Below are 22447 nucleotides of genomic sequence, written 5' to 3' on the forward strand. Positions count from 1 at the left end.
GACTGGATGCATGGAAACTAAGGGTTTCCTTAAGGCAAGCACTTCACAACTATTGTTTTGTTAATTCTTGCATAAATCACATTCTGTATTCATACAAAAACAACTTAATGTTTTTTTTTCTCTGACAAACTGTACATATAGAAACATTTCCAATTGGACATGAACTTAAATTTGTCGAGGTGCTCCTAGTCGCGTGACGCTTTAAAAAAAAGATTCCAGCTTTTATCTTCACAAAACAACATGGGACTTAGGGCAGTGAGGGTGGACAGGACAAAACAAATCCAGCTGCTGAGTAGCCAGCAGCCATCTCTTCATGTCGAAGACTCATTAGGGGCTCCTGGGATTCAGCTGCCCCAGAAAGAATGCAGGGCTACGTGGTGCAGGTTTTCTTTTGTTTCTCTTGGTAAGTCCACAAAAAGTTCTCAAATACTGTCCAGGGAGGCCAGGGGCCCTCAGCCCCAACTTCTACCGACCTCTTCCACCACCCCTTGAAGCTCCTCTCCTGGGGGGGCCAGAGTTCAAGTTACTCCCTCTACCCCAGTTACTGCCACTCCGGGCCCCCCTAGAAGGGGTCCCACTGCCCGGAGGGCCCCCAAAAGGTTCATCTCTGTGGTATCCGTCATGGTGATCTCCATCCAAGGAGCTGGAGCGCCCGGATTTTGGCACTCTTTGGGAAGGTCCTGGGCCCCCTCGGCCTGAAATGAAACATTGATTTCATACGTGACTTTTGTGTCAGAGACTATTAACTTCCTGGTACAAACTTTCACTCTATGATGACAGTGGAACACTTCTGGGTCTCTCTTTAAAACAGTTCTGAGGACATCAGCATTAGAGCACTGAAAGCAGTGCCTCCTCCACCCTCCTAACTAATGTCTCATTCCCGTCCTGGCTTGTGCCCCTCTGCATCAACTAGACATGTTCCCCAAGGCTGTGTGCGGGAGACTGGGAAACGTCCTGGGAGTCCCAACACAGTGGGCTGTGTCTCTCGTCTGTGGGAAATGTGTGTTCACCCTTCTGTGCCACCAGGAAAATTCTGGGGGAAGCGACTGATGTTGATTACAGTGCTCCAACTGGGATAAGTGTGGACTATGGTTATCCCACAACCATGTGGCACTTTTGATTTAAATAATTAGTGAAATATTTCTTCTAAAACAAAAGCATTTTAAAAAAGAAACCCATTAGCTTTTAGAATGATTTCTCCCAGGGATAGTTTTATTTGTCCCAGACCTTGGACACACAAACCTTTAGGGTATTAAAATTTTGGCTTGTAATTTTTTTTTCTCATGAGATGATAGTGCATTATAGGAGATGTGGCCAAATCCTATCAGAAGACTATTGACAACTTTGTGTTCCATTTTTTAATGGAATTCAATCCAGTTAAGACAAAGCAGTTAGGAAAGCTAGCCAAAGGAGTAATTTTGGCTTCTTTTCTTACAAAGCACAGCCTAGGCCCACTGGAAGGCGCCTGGCAGAGAAGTCATCAGCCAGGACATCATTCCACACTAGCCACATGGCCTCGGCCAGAGACCTACAAAGGTGTCCTGAGTGCCCCTAGAGACCAGCAACAACATGTGCTTAGGTGGGGAGACCTACTGGTGACATGAGGTAATTTCTGAGGGCTTTGCTCTGAGAAGAACCAAACAACTGTCAAGAACGAAAGCCAGAACTTTGTCATGGAGGCAGGCGGGGGCACATGGGCAGTCTTCCCAGCCCAGGCTGACCTGAGACTCGAGTTGTAGTTAGCAGTTGATGGCTACTGCTCTTGGCTAAAAGTTAGTGCTGCCTCTAAAGAGCCAAAGTTTCAAGTTGTAGAAATAATCTGCCCCTACCCCCCCAAAAATCACCCCCTTCCAGACCATGTTCCCCCAGTATCTGTGACTGTGGGCACAAGCAGTGTTTCGTTTGGGTCCAGGCTGACAAACCCAGAACCTGGGAGAGGACAGTTCCTCGGGCCACTGAGGACGCCTTCCAGTCTCCGCAGCCACCAGTGGGGAGCATGCTGGCCAGTCAAAGCAGGAGTCACAGAAAGGACCCCCAGCAGACTCAGCGCTGGGCACCCCGACAGACAGCTGAACTTGAACAAAGCAGATTCCTGAACGCAGGCGGAGGAGCCGTGTGCAGGAGCTGAGCTCGCAGTCCCGAGGGAGAGCTCTGGTGGGCTGTATGGTGAGCACAAACAAAGCGCTTTGGACCACCCTTGGGCACACGTGCCTTTCCACAGCCTAACCCCCGAGGGCAGAATGGAGAAAGGACCCTCAGTACCCTAGCGGGGACAAACGGAACAGGCAGACCCTGGGTGGGGCTGGCCTGGAGATGAGGCCTGTGAGGGCCCCTGAAGCCTTCCTGGCAGGGCTACGGCATCCGCAGCTCCCGGAACGAGAACTGTGGCCTCCACTTACCTTTGCCTCCGCGATCCTCAGAAGGAACCCCTGGGGCTTCCATTTCTCTGTGCTCAGAGGTCGCTGGCCCATCATGCCAGGGGCGCTTTCGGGGTGGCAGGGATGCCATGTCCATGCCCTGGAGAGAAGAGGACCGTTCTCTGCTAGCTGGGGAGTGACCATCGTGAGGGGGATGCTCGGGGCGGGGGGCATCACGGAAGTGCTCATGACCTGGCCCTGAAACACACACAGATCGCCAAAGCTAAGCATCGGACAGTCTCATTATGTGAAAACACAGCAGACGGGAGCTATACTGCTAAGGAGGAGCAGCCACCTGAGCACCACCATGCGTTTAAGACACACTCGCTGCATACTCAGCAGGTATCAGTCACACCATGAGCACATAACCAAGGTCAAGATTAGAAATCAGCATACCTCCTGAATAAGAGGCAGGTAAGGTCCAGAAAAGTGGATCTCAAACTTTTTAGTCTTTACACTTAAAAATTAATGAGGACCCCAAAGGATTTCATTTATGAAAGTTTGCCGTATTAGCAATTAAGACTGAGAAAACTTTCATTTAAATACATTTTTTTAAAGACGACAATTTAGTGAGAAGAGTTCTGTTGTTTTATATTTAGACAAACCCTTTAATATCTGGCCAAGTAGAAGAAAGCTGGGTTCCCCCATCTGATTCTACATTCAATCTCCTGTGATAGAATGCTGTTGGTTAAGGATATGAAGACAATCCGGCCTCCCGTGGAAATGTGAGTTGGAAAAGAGGGGACCTGGTGGACCCCTGGGAAGGTCTCACTGTGTGAACCATAAGCCACAGGCAGCCCCTTTCCTTACCTGAGTCTCTATTTCCATCCCATGAATCTGGTTTCCGTCCTCCTTCAAAGCGAGGGAACTCATCAGGAGTGGGAAGTAAACCCTTCCTTCCTCCTACACAATGAAGCAAAACACCACCACACTCACAGACTATTTCAGGTGTGTTCCCAGCCTCTTCCTCTCCACCCTCCCCTTCCCAGAGCTGATGTCCTCAGCACCCACTCACCTCGAGGGGCAGCCCGGCCTCGTCCCCGCAGATCTCTTCCTCGGGCGGCTTCCTCAGAAGCATCAAAACTCTCCTCTGGACCAAAATCTTCAGGACCAGGAAAACCATCCCTTCCTCTTGGGGGAGCACGGCCTTCATGCCTCGGGGGGGCTCCTCTTCTGAAGCTGTCAGGAGAAACAGAGCAGAACGTCCGCCTAATGGAATACCTTGCAGCTCTAAGTTCATGTTTCAAAGAAGCATAATGATGTGAGAAAATATGATACAACATTAAGTGGGAGAAAATAAAAGTAAAATTATGTATAAAAAACTTTTTTTTTAATTACATATGTGGCTCACATTATATTTCTTTCTTTCTTTTTTTTTTTTTTTTTTTGAGGGCACAGCTCACAGTGGCCCATGTGGGGATCAAACCAGCAAAGTTGGTGTTATTAGCACCACGCTCTAACCAATTGAACTAATCGGCCGCCCCAATTATGTATTTTTTTTTTATAGTACACATTTTACAGTCCTAATAGTAGAAGTAAAAATGGCAAATAAACAGCAGAATGGAGAATTATTTTGATGTTCTTTTAGGCTTTTAGGAACAGTAAGAGCAGTGAGCATTTTTAAGTACTGACATCGTGCCAAATGCTTTACACGTATTATTCATTCCATTTCATCCTCACAACCACATGAAGCTGCTACTATGGTTAACTCTGTCTACCCATGACTACAGAGGCACAGAGAGGTTGTTAAGTCACCCCTAACTTAAGTGTTCAGACTGGAACTCAGCTAGTCTTGATGCCCCCACCCAGCCCAGCCTCTTTACCACTGCCTCCCAAATACTTTTCACTGTCATTTACATTTTATAATGAACATTTAATACCTACACAATCAGAAAAATGGAGCTGTAGACTCATGCCTGCCAACTGTACTAGGCTAGTTTGAGGAATGTGCTCTGTCATCTGCCCTGGCCCACAGTCTCTCCTCAGGGGTGGCCACTCACTTCACCAACGGCCCGCTCCACAGCTGACTGGTGTGAGTAGGCATGTGGCTTATGGGCACCTGTTGGTTTCCCAGCTGGCGGGCAATTTCACCAACCCTCCAGGTATTCTGGAATGGGAAACTAAGCAGGCCGAGTGTCACTGCAGCCGAGCCGCTAGGAGGGAGCACCTGCACTGCGGCTGGCAGAGGCCTGTGGGCTGCAGGAAAGGTCCACGAGCACACCAGGAGGCTGTGGGGAGCGGGGGAAGGGTCAGAAGGGAGCCCAGCATGGCACCAGTCCTCCTGCCTTCAGCTTCCTCGCAGGCCAGGCCTTTTGCTCCATTCCGTTATCTTTTACTCCATTGTATTGTGAAACTTTTCAAACTTAAAGTTCAAAGAATAGAACAAGCCCATACATCCTTCACCTAGATTAATCAGTTCTTAAGATTTTGCCATATGTGCTTTATCTTCTCTTTATCCACGTATTTACAAGTTCAGTTTCTACACCATTCTCAAATCAGCTGCCAATACATGATGCTTTATCCCTGAGTACTTCGGTATGTTTCTTCTGAGAACAGGACTTTCTCCTAAATAATAATACTATTACCACTGTAAATAATATGTAATATTATTTACTATTAGGTTGGTGCAAAAATAATTGTTGTTTAAAAGGTTAAAAATAATTGCAAAAACCACAATTACTTTTCTACCAACCTAATATGTAGTCTCATTCAATTTTCTCCAGCTGTCCTAAAAATGTCCTTTACAATTGTTTTCAAATGTAGATTTCAGTCCTGATGACACATTGTTATTCAGTGTCATGTCTCTCTGGTGTACGTTAACCTAGAACAGTCCCCCTCCCATATTTTCTTTCATGACCTTGAAATTATTTTAGGGTGCCTCCAGGTGTTGTATAGACTGTACCATAATTTACATTTCTCTGTTTCCTCATGATTAGATTCAGATTAAACATTCCTGGCGAATCACTCACACCCTCTCAGTGACGTCAGTCTCTTTCCTTGTTTATGATGTAAAAGTGGTGCAGTAACCAAATCTCACTGTTGCAAAGGCACATTTTCTCCATTGCAATTAAGTCATCAGTGGGGTGATACTTTGGCCCTGAGACTATCCCGATTTCCCACAATCTTTTATCCAATGGTTTCAGCATCCACTGATGACCCACGCCTGAATCAATTATGCCATTGATTGCTTATAAAAGCAGTGACTTTCTAATTCTATCAGTCTTACATTTATCACTCGGGTGTTTTACTGTGAAAAGACCTTTCCCATTTCCACTCCACCACACCAGCTCTCTTTTTAATAACTTTCTTGGTCAGAAGGTGACTTCCACCCAAATTATGCTCCTGCAAGTCAAGGGGCTGTGACCAGCACAAGTGCTGAAATAACAGTCAAGGTAAGGGTGGCACTGGCCAAGAGGAAATGAGTGGGGTCGGAGAGTAGAAGCAGAGGGCACTGTTTCTCTCAGACAGATTCTGGAAAGAATCCCCAAGCACAGCAGGACTCTTCTTTTGTCCAGGCATCCATTATATGACTGCCCTAGGTACAGAAAGACAGAATCTAATTTGACCCAATTAGAAAAAGAGCTCCTGTTATGGACTAAATGTCTGTGTGCCCCACAAAATTCACATGCTGCAGCCCAAACCCCAACGTGATGGTATTTGGAGATGGGCCTTTGAAGGGTGATGAGGGTTAGATGAGGTCATGGGGGTGGGGCTCTTGTGGTGGGATTGGAGCCCTTCTAAGAAGAGACACTAGAGTGTGCTCGCGCTCTCTTCCATGTGAGAGCGAGCACAGGAAGAAGGCGGCTGTCTGCAAGCCAAGAAGACAAGCCTCACTAGAGCCCACCCTGCTGGATCTTGACCTGGTACTTCCAACCTCCAAAACAGAAAACAGATGTCTGTTGTTTAAGCCCCCCATATGTGGTAGCTTGTTATGGCAGTCTTAGCTGACTAGTACACCCCGTAATGAACTGACCCCTCAGATACCTCTCCCATTTAATAGATTCATTTATTCGAGTTACTGAGCACCTACTGTGTCACCACTACTGCTCTAGGTCCTGAGGACACAGCGGTGGGTAAACAGAGCCCCTGCCATTGGGAAGCTGTCATGCTTCTAGGAGATATAGGTCATAAAGAAACAAATATATTACTTAATGTCACACCATGCTAAGTGCTATGGAGAAATGTGAAGCAGAGTAAAGGAACTACCCAGTTCCTTTATATCAGGAGAGGTCTAACCGGAGTGAGCCAGCCATCCAGGAAACTGTTCCAGGAGAGGAGGCAACCAGCACAAGGTAACACGAACCTGTTTGGCATGTGAAGACCAGCATAAAGCTGCGAACAGCACCAGAGTTCAGGCTAGAAGCCTGTCACCGACACATGAAATAGAAATTGAGGCTTGGAAAAATCTGAGACTTTGCTCTAGATGCAGAGATTCAAGAAATCAATGAAAGTGGTTGATGCCAAAGCCCCTGGAAATGAGGCACTTGCAGACATAGAAGCCATTTCAAAGAGTGAATACTTGGATATCATTAAGAGAGGCCCTTAAGAAAACGGGGAGCCCTTAAATCTTTTTCAAAAAACTCTTTCTGACAGCTGCTTTCTTTAACCCTCTGTCTCACCCTCCCTGGACCTTTTCTTAGTCAATCTCTTCTACCACGTCTGTGAGGATGGAGACTGCCAATCCTTAATGCAATCACCAACTCGGCAACACGAGTGAGAAATGTGTTGGGACGACGGTGAGGCAGTAAAGGCAGAGTGGTGGCAGCATGGGCACTGTGAGGGTCAAACAAGTGCTGGGTCCCAGTGTGATTCCTTCCCTGGAAGACGCTGACTCCACCACCAATCTCACAACGCACTCTGACAATTAAATGAGGGAACACCTGGAACACGGTACATACTGTTACCACCATCACTGGTTATTCTGAGTCTCACTTGAGATTTCACTAGTTCTTGTTTTTCCTCCATATTTCTTCTATTCCTTTTTCACACCATGCAAGCTGAGTGTTCAAGTCTGACCTTGACCTAATTTTTACAGCAAGATCATTTTTCAGTTTGATTTGATTTTCTCAAGATCTTTAGGCAATTTCACAAAAACTACCTATTTCACAATTCCTTTATTCTTAATCTATCGATCTCATGTTTCAACATTCTAATCAAAGGAACCTAGAGATTTCTCATCAGATCCAAGAAATTTTATAGTATATGGATCCTCCCATCTGTTTAAAACGACCAAAAACTGAGCAGAAAGATTTCTAAATTGTAAAGACAAAAAGAACCATACAAAGGTTAAAAAGCATAATTTTTTTTAAGTCTAAATGCAAAACATAGAGAGCGCAGGGCTAGCAATCAGTCTAGTACTCTCTCCCCAAGCAAAAGAGGAAAGAGACTTTTGTGGAAAGAACAGGTGAAAAGCTCCAGGGAAGAAGAAACGGACCCACAAAGTATCTGCCCCACCTTTCTTCTCTGCGTGCCCGAAAGCGTGGGTCCTCAGGGTCGCGGGGAAACCGCTCATCTCCAGGCCTGCGGCCTTCCCACACCCCTGGAGGGCCCCGGGCTGCGCCACGGCCATCCCCCTCGCTGAACTCCCTGTGATCCGGGGGAAACGGAGGCCCGGGGCCTCCGCGCCTCCACTTCTCTTCTTGTGGTAAAGGTCCTCCTCGTCCCTCAAATTCACGTAACCGGTGGCCAAAGCGCTTGTCAGGGTGGAAGTCGTCTGGTCTGCTGAACTCGTCGGGGAAGTCAGGGTGAGGGCCACGCCGATCAGGGGGACCCCTGCAGTCCTGGCCGCCGCGGAAAGGCCCCCTGTCTGGGCCGTGCTCAGGGCCGCTCTGCTCATGTCGCCTCTCGGACATGGGGCCCAGGTGGTGGTTTGGAGGGCCCCGGGAGTCACCTGCGGGAAACAAAGCTGGTTTACCCCGACTTCAGCAATCCTGCCAACACAGGGCTGATTTTCAGCATCACAGTATTTCAGAATGCATTCTTTCATTTCAAATGTTTTCCCTCTTAGGTTCTCAGCACACTTAGGATCCTGACAAATGTCCGTAAGGCATCATATAATGGAAAGAACAAGCGTTTTGTGGTGAAGATTTCAATTTCATCACACGCTAGTTAAGGAACTCGACCTAGGGCACACCACTAATCTCAAACGAGATCAGCAATCCCCAGCTTCCAGTACATTCAGCTGCTGGGAGGATTAATGGGGAAAACCTAAGAGAGCACAGCGCACAGGCCTGAGAATGAGCTTCCTCCCTCCGCGCCCCGATTCTTTCAGTGATTTCTTTCTCCCTGCTCAGTACCAGGAAGAAGACCTCAGAGAAAACTGCCAGGAAGCCAAGCAGGCACTCACCTCTGCACGCGCTATACAGGTTGCAGAGCCCATAGCGGGGGCCACGGGGCTGCCACCACCCAGGATAGCGCCTAGTTCATTAACCCCTAGTTCATTTAATTTCATTGATTGTTAACCCACACTTTGATTCTTAACAAAATCGTCTGTAAGGCACATGGGACCATGAACTTCTCCAATAACTGCGTGCTGACCAAACAGCCTCACTGTACTTTCAAAGTTTATATGAACACTTTTTCTGCCCCTTTCTATGTAATGATATCCCTCATCTATATTATCACCATTCTTTGCAGACAGTGTTTGGAAACCCACTAAAGATTTAAAAAAATATTTGAATATGAGGTGTGATCAAAAAATAGGGTGAATGTTTAAATTTAAAAAAATTTATTACAGTAAAAGACACATTAATCCTCTCAAAATACTCCCCCTCACTTTGAATACACGTATCCTATGGTTCTTGCCACTTTCTGAAATAGTTCTGCAACTCCTCTGTCGTGAGTGTCTTTAGTTGTGCTGTCATGGCTGCCTCAATGTCCTGAACTGATTTAAAATGTTTACCTTTCATGGTCATTTTAACTTTGGGAAAGAGCCAGAAGTCACACGGTGCCAGATCTGGTGAATAATGTGGATGAAGACACGCCATAATGTTTTTGACAGAAATTGCCGTACCAGAAGCTATGTGTGACACGGAGCATTGTCATGATGGAGGATGAAGACACTCATGAAAGAGGACTTCCAGAACTGCTTCAGAAAGTGGCAAGAACGATGGGATAAGTATATTTGAAGCAAGGGGAGTATTAGGTTGGTGCAAAAGTAATTGCAGTTTAAAAGGTTAAAAATTGTAAAAACCGCAATTACTTTTGCACCAACCTAATATTTTTTTTGGGGGGGGCAATTAATGGCAATGTGTCTTTTACTGTAATACATTTTTAAATGTAAACATTCACTGTATTTTTTGATCACACTTTACATATGCAAAGTACCAAATAAAAATCTCAAGAAACCAATTAAATTTGTGATTTACTCAGTTCATCTCCTAACTTTGAAGGGACCTGTTTTCCTAGCTACTGAACGATTGCAGCCATTATATAAATTAATATCTATTTTCTGTCAACATACAATTTAAACATTTCTGAAAAGCAGATAGTGAAAGGACACTCTTGTCTCTAAAACAACCAAGTTTTAAAATGAAATTCCTCCATTCGCCCAGCTCATGCCTCTTACTCTTTTCCCTGGCAACAAAGATGGACTTTGCGTCCTTGTGTCACAGTCGGCCACAATTTTCACCCTTCCAACGTCCTTCCTCTTGGATTTCTGTGCATTTCTCCTGGCCATGTCAATCCTTCCTCACTATTCAAACGTGTATTAAAAACGTGGAAATCTCAGCAAAAAAACACCATGAGGACTCTCTCATCTTTCCTCCATTAAACCAGTCCTCTCCATGTTGAGGAAAGCACCTTCTGAGTTGCCTTTCTGTTCAGTCAGTTTGCAAATATCCTAAGTCTGTTTCCTTCTGATGGATAGGTCCCCTCACTTCTCAGTGTGTTCCTGCAGCTAGTGGCTTCTCTCTGACATTATGTTGCTTAAACTTGGTGTGACCTCAGACGCAGCAGACCTCTGATCTGAGGAAGCTGAACATATTCCATTTTGACTTACCTATTACCTCTATCTGCGTAAAAGTGCGCTACTCCTCTAAGGAAAGAAATCACTGCTACAAATTAGAAGGGATGTGGCCACCTGTGATGGGGGGGTGGCCATTGGTTAATCCAGTCGTGGATGACAGAACCCCTTTCTCGGCTCTCCCTTCTCCCTATGGTCCCTGGGAGGAGAAAGAAAGGAGGAAAAAAAGAGAAAGAGATAGGTGGGGAAAAGGGGGAAGGAAAGGGGGAGGGAGGGAAGGAGAGAAGGAGAGAGAGAGAGAGGGAGAGACAGAGAGAGAGAGACAGAGAGAAAGAAACAAGGAGGCAAGGGAAATAGGTGGAGGCAGACACAGGGTAGGGGAGAGGAAGAGGCAGGCTCTCAGTCGGTTGATGGCTGTACCTTGTGGGTAATTTTCTTAGGATCCCCAAACTCCAAAGATGGGTTCTTGATGTTTGCTTTCTCTTTTTCCCTGTTGGCCACTTCTATAGGAAGGGACTAAAACAGACACATCCTCCTAATTCCTTTATCCCCTCCTTTCCCCTCAATAACTCACATAAATTCAAGACTAAGCGTTCAATTCTCAAAGCCCAAGGGCTGTAAATGCTGACGCGGACTTTTGTTAACCTGAGAAAAACGGTTTTGTGGGCTTAGGCAATTGAACAATAAAAGCAGTGAAGTTCTCTGCAACGCCGTCTCCACAGAGCTCATGCTGTCTGGTTTGTGTGCTCCCACTGGATGTAGCAGCTCCATCTCCTAACTTCCCTCCATGTACACAGCCTCAGTCCATCCTCTAGCCCTCCATCCAGCAGGCTGGGCCCACCTTACTCCTGCTCCAACTCTTCATCCAGGTGTGAGAGAATAACCCTTTCGGGAACAGGGAACTCCGGCTGCTGCCTGCGCTCTTTCAACTCTTGGAATTAACTCTTCATTTCCAAATAGCCTCAAATCTAAATACTGAGAATTGTCACTTCTGCATTCCATAGCAACAACCTGAGGCACAATACATCAGTGGTCGTTCTCCTTTTCAAATGGTACAGAACAACGTAACCAGCTAAACAATCAGTGCATGACACATTTTGGGGGGGAAGGGGTGATTTAAAAAATATTGTTAAAATCCCTGAATTCTTTATCCCCTCAGAAAACTACAAGTGAAACAGTTCAGCAGTCCGGGTGCTGTTAGGCCTTTGCATGGGGTGAGCACAGGCGGCACCCCCATTCCCAACAAACAAGCCACCTGTGGCCCAGGCCTGTTGGAGTGGCCATCCATCCAGTGGCCGCACTGCCAGCTTCTGGTAACAAGGAGCTCATTTCCTGCAGGCAGCACTTATGGCTAACTAAAGCAAACGTGTGAATGAAAACAACACAAGACAAAGCTATTACCTGAAATGAGAATGTGCTCTTATTTTTCCTAAAGGTTCAAATGAACATTCTATCAATTCCTTACCAATAAAACTCTTTATTGTAAGATTTACCCAACGGTAGTAAAAGTCTCGTCTGCAGCCGAGCAGGTATTTACCTTTGTTAGGACCAGGTCCTTGTCCAGGATTAAGAGGGGGGATGCGACCTTGTGCTCCCTGCTGCCCTAGGCCTGGTATCAGGGGTGGGGGGCCTGCGTTCTGTCCTTCCTGAAAAGATGTTTTTAAAGTAGGGATGTGAAATCATAGGCTTGTACTTCATGAATAGCAATTTTATTATAACGTGACAAGATAAAAACACTTGGTTGCCCCAAAGCCTCCAGCTGTAAATATATAGCTAGTGACGTTACAGCAAAACTGTCCTTAAATTGGGGTAAAGGAGATACTTCTCTTATCGTAAAAGGAAATACTTATATTTTAGACCTGCTGATAGGTTTTATTTAAAGCTAGATCTTTACTTGTAATGCCAAGCAAGAACCTTAATGGAAAGTCAGAAATCATAACATACTAGTAACAACACTCTGCACAGAGGAGGGACTTCTGGCAAAAGGATAGGCCTGGGTGTCTGCCAGACAGGACAGGCAGACTATGCTCTCGCATCCATGGCTCTTTTCCAAGCACAGGAAAATCACCCATCCTCCAAGAGGTCAGGGCTAGGGGGCTGTAGGGGGTGGGGGAGAAAGGTGTCCGGGGTCCGCACTGCTTTCCTCCTCTCACTTCCCTCTCCCCTCTACCTTCCAATCTGCCCCTTGCTCGGCACCTACTCTCAGTCACCTGGGATCGTGTTGGATGCATCAGGTTCTCGCAGCTTCTGATACAAACCTGCTCCTCTGACCCTCCCAATCTCCTTGTTCTGGAACCCCAGCTTGTCCCTAGTCTTCATATTCTGTATTTATATCTAACCATGTCTAAATTCTGATTTCCCACACTGTCCAGGAAACATGGATCAGGTCTCTTGACAAATAAATAAATAAACAAATGTGTGTGTGTGTGTGTGTGTGTGTGTGTGTATGTAGCTATGTGCTGCTAATCATCCCTTCATATAAAAATGCAGTTTGCACATTCTAAACTAATGACATGGGAGAGCAGCCCTGATAGGACGTGGAGCACGGCAGTTATAAACAGCCATCGTGATCTCAATGCTAGTAATTTCTATACTCATGCTTCCTGTCCCTTTTACCCACAGCTCCTACCAACATCTTTCACGCTGCTAATTTAACACCTGAAAGCAATTCCAGTAAAGTAAACCAATTAAAACAAGTGGTTTAATAACTAAACAATCGGTTTAAAAACATAGCTTGAGATTCATATTGTGATATATTTAATAGTCCACTTCATTATTCTTACTCCTTCAGCTGTGATGCTATTCTCAACCCACTATGACCCCCTGTGAGACACTTGTCCCAGCGATGACTGGCTTCACAGCACTTGAAGTGCCGCCTCAGTGCAGAGTGTATTTTCCCAATATGTAATGCCTTCAAGTTGAAAAGAAGTAATACCTGATTGAAGGGGGCCCGGGGCCCATCACCTAGCAGAGCTGTTTTCTGCTGCTGGAATGGTATTGGCCCTTGAGATGGATGTGGCCCTCTTGCCGGGTTCTGCTGTCCCTGAGGTCCAGGGGGTCCTGGCATGCCACCCTGGGGTGGAGGTCCCAAAGAGCCCTGTGGCAGCCCCTGCTGACCTTGTGAGCCTGCGGGCCCTCGCAATTCCTGGGGAGGCCCCAGCAGTGATCCTTGGGGTGGAGGCCCCTGCATGCCTCGCATCTCCTGAGGACCCCTCATTTCCTGAGGGCCGTGTCCCAGCAGTCCACTTGAAGGGTGAGGGCCTCTCATTTCTTGAGGTGGGTGGCCCATCATCATCCCTTGGGGAGCAGGCCCCTGATTCTCTCGAGGGCCTGGAGGACCCTGCATTCCTCTTGGATTCAGTCCCATCAAAGGTCCCTGAGACACAGGACCTTGGATCCCTTGAGACCCTGGCCCACCTTGTATCCCATGAGGATGAGGAGGTCCTTGCATTCCTCTGGGACCAGGTGGTCCCTGCATACCTTGAGTACCAGGAGGCCCCTGAGGGCCCATGTGACCCTGGGGACCAGGTGGGCCTTGGGGGCCTATGTGGCCTTGTGGCCCAGGTGGACCCTGAGGACCCATATGACCTTGAGGACCAGAATTACCCTGTGGCCCAGGTGGTCCCTGAGGTCCCAAAGGGCCATGAGGCCCAGGATGCCTTTGCATGCCTTGGGGCCCGTGCATGTCCTGGGGCCTCGGCAACCCCTGGGGTGGGCCTTGGGGCCCTTGTGGTCCCATGAATCCTTGTGGCCCCCCACCTCCCTGGTGCAGTGGAGGACCTTGTGGTCCCATTTGTCCCTGGGGTCCAGGCGGTCTAAACTGTCCCTGTGGACCTGGAGGCCCCATCTGAGCCATGTTCATTGGCATCTGCTGAGATGGATGGGGCTGTTGAAAACCTTGTGGGATCTGAGACATTGGACTTTGTCCTGGAAAGGGCTGGGGTCCGAGGAGAGGGGTGCCAGATGAAGGAGGAGGCTGAATTTGCTCAGCCTGTTTCTGTGCAAGTCTTTCAATTTTAAGTTGCTGGAAAGAAAAAAAGAAAGAAAAAGCATACTGAAAAATTAGCCAGAGCTGTAGAGGATGGCAATATACTGCCGTCACTTATTTCATTGGGGGAGCCTCAAAACAAACTGAGGCATCAACCCCTTAATGCCCCAACAGTAACTAGAGTTCATATAACATTCAGGTATTCTGAGAGTACTCAAGCTTCAACATTCACTCCAGACTGCCTCTTTTTAGGTGCTAGGAAACAGCAGTCAGGTTTATTTATATCCATCTTGATCAGGGAAAGCCCAATAATTTACTGGTGTTTTCTCATCCTTGCTGTCAAAGATAGGAAAAATAACAAACTACCTGCTCTAGAACTGAGGGATAAGAGTTTTTATCTGTGGAACAATAAGTGAATCCAAATTTAAAAAATGTTGGCTTTATCTTTTCTTTTAAAAATGTATGTTTAACTTTGGTCCACTCACTGCTTGACTGATCTGGTTAGAAACTAGCTTCCTAATGTAGCAATACGAAATGCTGGTGTTCTTCAGACCCGTCTGAGAGTCCCATCCCCTCTCCTCCAAGCCTATCAGTAAAAAATGCTACCACTACTTTCTGAGATCAGCTGGAACCCCCTGAAGAGCTTCACAAATACCTCCAGAAGCTGTGGGTTAGTGTACTGTAATGTGGCCATTTCTTGCTCAATTTCTGCTTGTGTTTTTTTCTTCTCTTCCAATTTAATGTCCTCTTTTCTGTCATTCAGTACCTCGTTTGGGGCAGGAATTGGAACCTTATTTTGCATCCAAGCCTTGGGAAAGAAGAGAATATTAAAATATACCTAAGTGTGTAAATTATAATGACAGAATGAGAAAACCATTCTATAATATCATTGCCTCATTCCAACTTGCCAAATACAAGTTGGCTCACCTGGTATATTATCTTTATTTCTAATGCTAATTCTTATATCATACACAGGAATGGAATTAGGCAAGCACATTATGGGATAGAAATTATTAAACTGATAAAAGCTGTAAGATTTTGCATGTTACTAAGAATGTGAAGCTTGCCTGCCTCTTCAAAAGGGCACATACTTCGTGTTGAAGGGACAGATAATACAGAAGACAGACAGTGTAGAAAAGACACTCTCTCTGTCCATGCCTTTTTTCACCTTCCTCTGATAATGTGGATGACAGTAAGGAGGTGAGAACAAAAGAAGATCTAGAAAAGACTCATGACAAACTCAGCACTGACTGCAAAGCAACAGATGGGAACTATGTTTAAGAACGTCTGAAATATGTAAAGAATGTTCCAGAAGAGTTGATTGGACAGAAATACTTTCAAGAGATGAGAGAATCCGAGAAATGCATCTCTGAACTTCAGTTAGTCTCACCAAGCAGACTCTCACAGTGCACGATGAGCTGGGGCCACCTTAGTTACTCACCTGTTGGAACTGAGCAGGAATGGGTTTTGCATAAGGAACTTTCTTCTGAGGCACTTTTTTCTGATCCTTTTGCATCACTTCCTCCATCCCCCAATCTAAACCTGGAATTGTCATTTCAATTTCATTTGATTCATCTTTCCCTGTAATCATAAAGATAAGTAGTTAGCAAGAAAATGAAAAGAAAGTGGCTACTTCACCAATAAACACATTTTAGAAGAACAGATTTTAAATGTTATGCAGCTTACATCACTCATATCAACATTTCTCAACATAAATCATTTTGGCGTTTTCAAAATAATTTAATATCATGAAGATAAGAAACAGATCTACAAAAATGAAATTTATAGGTACAACTCTTACCCATCTGCTCTTGTTCCATGGCTAATTTGAGTTGCTCCGGGATTCCCATCCCTGGAATTACTGCCAGGCTATTAGGTTCAAGGTCATCTATATATAAGAATACATCCATTGTCAATAGAAATTTTATAAATGTAGTGGCTCAATACAATTAACACCTTTATAAAAATGAAACCTATTGCTGGTGATTTACAAATTAATAAACTATAAAACTAAAATTCGTTTTGTAAAATCTTTTCAATACTAACACTTTTATAACAGAATATCAGGTTTCCAAGAAGGATAAATGTGTAAGAGCCTCACCATATTCTACTCCATCTTCAGACATTCCTGGTAATAGGTTTAAATTATATCGATCTCGCATTTTATCACCTGGCCGGTTTCGGGTCCAGAATTTGCTGTCAACATAAAAGTAATTGAATGGGGAAGGGCGGGAAAATGGTTTCAGTGTATTTCTGGGACATAACAGTACTAAGCAGTCCCCTGGTAAACACAATAGTTTTACAATGCTTTTCCTCTAAAAATTTAAAATGTAGAAAGATTTTTTAAAATCCGAAGGCAAAACAGAATTTGAATAACAAAGTCATATCCAATACCCAATCTCCTTCTTGTGATATATGTATTTATAAACCACTACAAAAATGTTCCTAAAAATAAGATAGAATACACATGAATACATTGATCTACCAATAAAAATATGTATTTATTTCCCTCTGCTCTATGAATACAGTCATTCCTCATTACTTTCTATAATGCTTACCTGGTGTGGTCGTTGGAGCCGGAGCAGAGAATATGCCCAAGAGGGTGCCAAGCCAGACTCCAGATCATCCCTTCGTGGGCCATCTCCATCCCACCCACCTCTTTTTCTACCCTGTAACAGCACCACAGAAAAAAGTCTTTCTCACAAAAGTTACCAAAAAAAAAAAAAAGAGAGAGAGAGAAAGAGACATTTTTTTCTAGTGTAACACAGCTACCAAAGCCTATTACTTTGAATCTGGTCAAGTCCACATGTTTCATGAGTACTGATTTGTCATCAGTAATATATTCTTTTAGCCAAAGAGCACTTCAGAGAGGAAAATGCTTCAAGAATGTAAGAAGTCTCTGATACAGGACATATGAACACTCAGAAAAAATACAAACATTACCATATTTTATACTTTCAGGTGCTCTCTTCATAAAATATACTTCTTTATATAATAAGTGTTACATACCCAACATGCCAGAATAACAAAGAGCCATCAGACCCTCCACTGGCAAAAAGTCCTTCGTGAACAGGATGCCAGGCCACAGCTGTAAAACAAAAACATGGGGAAAGACAAAATTATTAGGACCTCAGAAAATTAGCAGGCAGTAGTCAAAATGAGAAGTCTATCTGACTGCCACTGACCTGTGGCTTCTTTCTTATGACCTCGGAAGACTTGAAGCTCTTCTTTCAGGTTGCGAATGTCAAAAAGTTTACAGAGATGGTCACGTGATGCTGTGAGTAGCCAATTGCCATTGAGATTTAATTTCACTTCCATCACTGTGTTTTTATGGGCATGACTAGAAACAAAGTACCAAGAAAACCATCTTTCAGAATTCAAAACAAGTCTAAATTGATATAGCAGCCATTTTTGTTGAAAGGCACATGGGTCAAGATGGCAAGAGGGTTAGCCTAGAGGTAATAAAGCATGAAGTAGTAACATTACAGGACCACAGTTAAACGTACATTTGAAAGAAACAGGTCAATGACAGAAACAATGTCCGTTACCTAAGCATTGCTTTCTTTAACCAATTAAAAAGCAGAGCTTCAATTGGAGAGAAAAGTTTATCTGTGAAGCACAGGAAGCACTTGAATACATAAATTACTATTCAATAAAGCTCATTAAACTTTAAAAATTCAATGAAGCTCCTCTCATTACGACTAAGCATAAAAAAGGACACAGGGTAGTTTGAGGGTTTATGTGAACTCGAGACAGTGATGAGGCCTGCACAATGCATGTCTCTCAGGAACACCATTCCTGAGGCATTTGAGTTGGCCGCAGCCATTGGAGGTGTGCAGCACGGCAGCCTGGCTCCAACCAGCTCATTCTGTGTAGCTTCCCAATCAGAAGGACTGGGGTATAGCTGTTTGGTCAAAAAAACATTAACAACGTATTTGTATCACTGTGAATGTTTACAGATAATGCAAACAGAAAATTTTATTATGTAGCTGAATCACAAGTAAGCACCTCAGACCAAAAAAAAGGCGGGGGAGACTGATTTAAAAATGGGGGGAAAGCATCTCTATAGATGTAGTGAGATGGAGAAAGCTGGGCTATCTGTCTAGTGAGTGGCAAACATATCGACTCCGTACAGTGCCGAAAGGTGTTGAGAATAGTCATACTACCTCACCCTCCTCCCCACCGCCCACCTCTGTGGTACCCAAATTAAATTCAGACATATATGGCAGAACAAAAATCAAGCCTTACTTCATTGCAAATTCAGAGACAGATCATATTTAATTAATAAGAAGGCTTATAGATACAAGTCCATCTGTTGTCTACACTGCTTTCTCAGGAATACATGAAAGGAGAGAAAGCTAAATGTTAAAGAACACAGGCAGGTTTGTTTCGCTTTGTTTAGGGACCAAGGCGGGGTTCCTATCACTTACAGTGTTGCAAGACTCTGCCCAGTCTTGGGATCCCAGAACTTGATTGGCTGTTGACTATCTTTACTTCCTGAAACAACTAACCCTTTTGTTGGATGCCAGTCTACACATTTCACATCAGCACCATGCCCTGTCGGAAACAAGTTAAGATAAAAACCTAATCAGTCATGTATAGTTAAAGCAGACTCCATTCTAATTTAAACCAAAAGTAGAGAAACCTGTCAAATGTTTTTGATCCTAGTGCTCAACATCTTAAACTTTTACAAGACTCTGGGCTTCGTGTCTGGAAGCCTTAGGGACATATAGCAATCTCGCTTTCGATGCCCAGACGCGCAGGAACCATTCCTCTTCTGGAACCAAACTCATCTCGCCCACTTGCTGGCAGGCTAGTTAAGGCTTACTGGAGCTGCACCTCTCAAGCCGCCGTATATAAAGCTTCCTAAACTGTTCATGCTGTTCCTGTATCATACTAATTATTAGTCATGATTCTTGTCATTCACTTTAGTAGTCCTTAAGATCAGAAGTCCTAAATTCAGGTTCAGACACTACCACTTTCTAGATGTGATAACAGGAAGAGTATTCCATCTTTCTGATCCCATTTACTCAAAAGCAGAATGACAAAAATAATCCCTGCTTTGTTCACCCATGTCAGATGAGATGAAAACAGAAGACACCCTACTGAGTAATTACTGTATGTTAGGTGAAGTGTTGAGCACTTGTAAGCATCACCTCTTGAAACCTTGACAAAATCCTAAGGAAAGTATTATCATCACCATTTCACAAGTGAAGAGACAGGAGGATTGGAGGGATTGGATAACATGTTGCACACGCCTAAACTAGTCACCCAGAACAGTGGCTGGCATCTGAGCCTGCTCTACAAGATTCCAGAGTTCTATTAACCACGGTGCTAGAGCAGGAGGTCACATCACAAATGTAATAGATTAACTGGTACTAAAAATCACAAAAGTGAAAATCAGAACCTATAGAACTGAAAGAAATGTTTGAAAAAATGGGGTGCTGTACAAAAAGAGCCCCAGGAATATTTTATACAGAAAAATGCACTAAGAAGTAAGGTGACTCACCCCAATAAATTAAAAAAATAATAAAATAAAATTAAAAATTAAAAATTAAGAAAAAAAAGTAAGGTGAAGAGTGAGGTAAAGAGCATATGAAACTACTCCTTCTCTAAATTGCATCAAATCCAGCTTCTGTGAAGTTTGAGGTGGGAAGGAAGAAGGATATTAGAAGAACAGAAAAATAGGGAAGAGAGAAGGAGGCGTTGGAAAGTGAATTTGCACCAATTAGGAACGGAGTGATTCGCATGTCACATGGGCATGGACTGACTTATCTAAGTACCTTGTGCTGGCAGGCACGCAGGGAGACATCAACTATATGGGGAACAGTTTGGCAATGTGTACCAAAAGCATGAAAAACGGGTGGACAATTGGCTCAGTTGGTTAGAGAGCGGTGCTCATAACACCAAGATCACCGGTTCGATTCCCACATGGGCCAGTGAACCCTCCACAACTAGATTTAAAAAAAAAAAAAAAAAAAAAAAACGACTTAACTTGGATCTGATGGGTCCTGGAAAAACACACACTTCCCCAATAAAAAATTAAAAACAAAAAAAGTGTGAAATTATAGCTCCTCCAAGCCTATGTCTCAGAATTTACCACAGGAAAATAATGGATGTCCAAAAAGATTTGTCTACCAGGATGTTTAGTGATACAGTTTATTTTTAAATGCCCTTGAATAGAAAACAAATTACAAAATAAATTTTGGTATGATGTATGTGCCTTATCAGATGTGAACGGTTAGTCTAAGAGTCACACCTATCCTATACTGCCTTATCAGATGTGAAAGGTTAGTCTAAATAAGTATTACAAGAGGAAAAGAAAACAAAAATATATACCCTCCTATTGCTTCTATAATGCATAAAGACTCACTGAAGGATGGTACATAGCAGACAGGGAACTGGGATAGGAGGGGGCCTATTCAAGCCTTTACATTATTTTATTTTTGAACTATGTGCATGTATTATCTACTTTAAAAAAATAAATAAAGTTATCTAAGAAAATATGTGCAAAAAGTATGTTCAGCATGCTAACACTTGTAGCTGAGACATACACTGACACAGAGCACACATATTTGCTCAAAAATACATAAAATATGTCTTAAAAAATACACAAGAATCTGATGATATTAATAGCCTCCAAAAAGGGAAATTGGGTAGTGAGAGGACATGGGTAAGGAGTCTTCACTGTACATTGTTTGGTCATTTTAAAATATTTAAACATGCGAATAACCTATTGAGAAAAAAATTTACTAAACAACAGTGGATTACCTCTAGAAAGTGGGTATGAAATCTTTGTAAGTAGCATATAATATTTTTATAATTTTATTAAGAAATAAAAAAGAGGCTGGATGGACCTAGAGAGTATTAAGAGAAATAAGACAGAGAAAGATAAATACTATACAATTTCACTTATATAGAGAATTTAAAAAACAAACAAACAAAACAGAATAAAACTCAGATACAGAGAACAAACTGATGGTCACCAGATAAAAGGGCGGTGAGGGGATGAGCGAAAAAGGTGAAGGGGATTAACAAGTATGAACTGCCAGCTATAAAAATAGTCACGAGGATGTAATGTTCAGCATAGGGAGGGAATAGAGTTAATATCATAATAACTGCATGGTGTCAGATGTGTACTAAGCTTACTGGTGTGATCACTTCGCAAGGTATACAAATGCCTAATCACTATGTTGCATACATGAAATTCATTTAATGTATGTCAACTACAATTAAAAATAAATTTTAAAAAAATGAAAAAGAGGAAAAATAAAGATTAAGCTGGCATAGAAGTTGATAAACAACTGCTTCCTTCTTCAGAGAAAAAGTTACTGAATTCCCAAAGACGTAACAAACACTATTTGAAACGATAAAATTCTACCCTCTCACGTCAATGCCGATATATTTAGATCCAGAAGAATCAGACTAGAAGAAAATTATTTTCCTAAGAAAATAATTTTAAAGATTTTTAAAACACTTTTATATTTAAAAGATGGTATTTGAGTCTTGTTCATAATTGTAAAAAAGTATAAACAAATTTTAGAAGTGGAATGTAAAATTAACTAACAATACCATACCCAAAAAATAATAGAAGAAACATGTAATTATTAAGATGAAGATCCTGGGAACAACAAAACAACTCAGGAAAGTAACTTAACTTTTAAAAAGCAAACAAAATAATACATGCACAAACTATGCATATAGTATTAGAATGATTAAAATGTACAGGTATAATTACAAAAATGTAGATACAGATAAGCAGGAAATGAAAATTGTATTGGGATAGTGAAAACAAAGGTAAAGTTCTGCTATTCACCTTTCCTGTTATGTTGTGGTTTTAACCATTAACAACATGGATTAGATTTTTTTGCATGTGAACTTTTTTATGTTTTTTAAAAGAGGAAAAACCACCACTGAATGCAAGTTACTTTGCTAGGTAATATTCTCTTGATCAAATTGGCAAAAATTAAATTTGGCGACACCCAGTGTTAATAAGAGTAATAGACATTCTCACCCATAATTGGTTGGAAAATAAATTAGTGCAACCTTTTGGGGAGGCCATTTAGTCACATCCACCAA

The 22447-nt window shown here is 43.3% G+C and overlaps 1 protein-coding gene across 3 annotated transcripts in view; it reads right to left on the bottom strand.

Moving 5' to 3' along the window:
- Positions 1 to 62: 62 nt before the first annotated feature.
- Positions 63 to 22447, bottom strand: part of WDR33 (WD repeat domain 33) — a 103559-nt gene continuing 81174 nt past the window's right edge. The window contains exons 8-22 of one of the 3 annotated variants that reach the window (XM_033102319.1): positions 18799 to 18925; positions 17554 to 17708; positions 17378 to 17456; positions 16927 to 17037; positions 16470 to 16564; positions 16170 to 16256; positions 15810 to 15949; positions 15024 to 15176; positions 13316 to 14404; positions 11918 to 12026; positions 7872 to 8307; positions 3433 to 3596; positions 3228 to 3320; positions 2400 to 2615; positions 63 to 695 (exon numbers count right to left, since the gene is read on the bottom strand). In XM_033102319.1, the coding sequence (XP_032958210.1) occupies positions 466 to 695; positions 2400 to 2615; positions 3228 to 3320; positions 3433 to 3596; positions 7872 to 8307; positions 11918 to 12026; positions 13316 to 14404; positions 15024 to 15176; positions 15810 to 15949; positions 16170 to 16256; positions 16470 to 16564; positions 16927 to 17037; positions 17378 to 17456; positions 17554 to 17708; positions 18799 to 18925 (3284 nt within the window). In that variant the 3' untranslated portion in view covers positions 63 to 465. Of the gene's footprint in view, positions 696 to 1904; positions 2160 to 2399; positions 2616 to 3227; positions 3321 to 3432; positions 3597 to 7871; positions 8308 to 11917; positions 12027 to 13315; positions 14405 to 15023; positions 15177 to 15809; positions 15950 to 16169; positions 16257 to 16469; positions 16565 to 16926; positions 17038 to 17377; positions 17457 to 17553; positions 17709 to 18798; positions 18926 to 22447 lie in introns of those variants that run through there. The other 2 variants (XM_033102320.1, XM_033102321.1) reach the window with 2 other exon arrangements.

This window comes from Rhinolophus ferrumequinum, unplaced genomic scaffold (genome assembly GCF_004115265.2).
Source record: "Rhinolophus ferrumequinum isolate MPI-CBG mRhiFer1 unplaced genomic scaffold, mRhiFer1_v1.p scaffold_84_arrow_ctg1, whole genome shotgun sequence".
Lineage (NCBI taxonomy): Eukaryota > Metazoa > Chordata > Mammalia > Chiroptera > Rhinolophidae > Rhinolophus > Rhinolophus ferrumequinum.